A 1684-nucleotide genomic window follows, 5' to 3' on the forward strand; every position below is an offset into this window, starting at 1 on the left:
CTGGAAAGAGATGATCTTCAAGGTCCCTTCCAACCTCAACCATTTTGTTACTCTATGAAACTCATCTCTTGAGCAAAACCATCGCGGTTGCCTCCCACTTTGCTTGTGCAGCCAAGAGTTTTGAGAGAAGGGGACGAAGCCAGCGCGGGGACGTGGTGCTGGCTGGCTACCGAGCGGTTAAACTGGACTGTTCAGACCCAACATTCTCCTCCTCCTCGTTCAGAGCCTGCTTTTGCAGGGCAGGAGGTGGCCGGCAGAGTCTTCCTGTCCTTCACCCTTGCCCACAGAGCAGCACCACCACACATTTCCCGTTACCTCCCGAGCCATCGGTGGGGGTACATTAACCCCCTTGGAATTCTTCCCACCCACGGTGATGCCTCCCCAGCCCAGCCCAGCCCACCCTGTGCCTCCCCGTCTTCCCAAACGCTCCAGCTCAGACAGGAGGTTGAGTAAACACCCTCCCAGCTTCTTCAGGGAAGGGCGCAAAGAAATATTCCTTTTTGGGGAAGGTAATCCCATCGAGAGGCGCTTCAGAGGATGAAGAAACCAGTGCCGTGTCAGCAGGACTTTCCCATTTGGTTCTCTGACACGCAGAGAGTAAGCTCATTTCTAACGCTTCTCTCTCATATGGATTTTCTTCCCCAAATTGTTTCTGGAGTGGTGACCCTGCTGGCTAAGTTAGCAAATTTGCCCAAAAGAGGTTCAGGAAGGTTAATGAAATCGGTTCTCTCTTGGCAAGAGCCAAGCGAAGAGGCTGAACCAAATACAATTTACCCACCGCCCACCACCCGCTTTTAGGCAAGCGACGTACCGTCCTTTTAACGCGTTGAAGAGCCTGATGCCATCGGCGGGGCCGCAGATCTGGATGACGTCCTCCCTGGTCAGCTTCAGCAAGTCCGCACCTACAGTTTCAAAAAGTAAAATCTCAAAAGGAGTCCAAGTCACACAAACCAGCCCAAAGAGTCGGGGACAGGGGAGCCCTGGGCACCGCAGCTGGGCCAGCTCCTCGTGCTTGCAGAGCTCACCTCGTTCCCAAATTGCTTCTGCCAGCAACCTCCCCCAGAAGGACACTTGCAAGATGTATTTTATTTTTGCCCAGACTGGTTTTGCAAGAGCCTGTTTCAGCACAACCTTATCATTTATGGCTGGCTATCCAGCACCGTGACCCTGGACAAGGGGCTGTATCACCAGGGAAGTAGAGAAAAGCAGATGTTTTTAAACACACAGCGATTTCCCCTCGAGCAGCATTTCTCAGACCAGAGGGTGCTGAGAGCTCTGTGAAAAGAAACTACCACGGTCCCCACTAGTTTGCCAATTGAGAGCAAGGTAAGAAACGAAGGACAGAGCTTTCAGGGAGACACATTTTACTGCATTACCAAAAAAAAAAACCCTGAGAAACATTTATATTTTCAACAGTATCGTGACAATGGCCTTGGGAGCAAGAGGAGGCAGAGCCACTTGGCCCAGAGGAGGGGCAGACACAGCGGGGACCTCCACGAATCATCGAATCACTTGGGTTGGAAAAGCCCCTCGGGATGATCGAGTTCAACCACGAGCCCTACTCTGCAAAGCTCCCCCCAAACCATCTCCCCCAACCCCACATCTCAACGACCTTGAAACACCCCCAGGGATGGGCACTGCACCCTCTCCCTGGGCAGCCTGTGCCAAGGGCTGAAGGCTCTTG

The 1684-nt window shown here is 52.9% G+C and overlaps 1 protein-coding gene across 1 annotated transcript in view; it reads right to left on the minus strand.

Annotated features, from left to right (window-relative positions):
* The window catches only part of LOC104274170 (transcription factor CP2), a gene marked incomplete at its 5' end in the record, with an annotated part of 8450 nt that overhangs the window by 2831 nt on the left and 3935 nt on the right, over positions 1 to 1684 (minus strand). Inside the window, one exon of the mRNA XM_009869713.1 lies at positions 812 to 902. Coding sequence (XP_009868015.1) covers positions 812 to 902 — 91 coding nt within the window. The remainder of the gene's footprint in view (positions 1 to 811; positions 903 to 1684) is intronic.

This window comes from Apaloderma vittatum, unplaced genomic scaffold (genome assembly GCF_000703405.1).
Source record: "Apaloderma vittatum isolate BGI_N311 unplaced genomic scaffold, ASM70340v1 scaffold25605, whole genome shotgun sequence".
In the NCBI taxonomy this organism is placed as follows: domain Eukaryota; kingdom Metazoa; phylum Chordata; class Aves; order Trogoniformes; family Trogonidae; genus Apaloderma; species Apaloderma vittatum.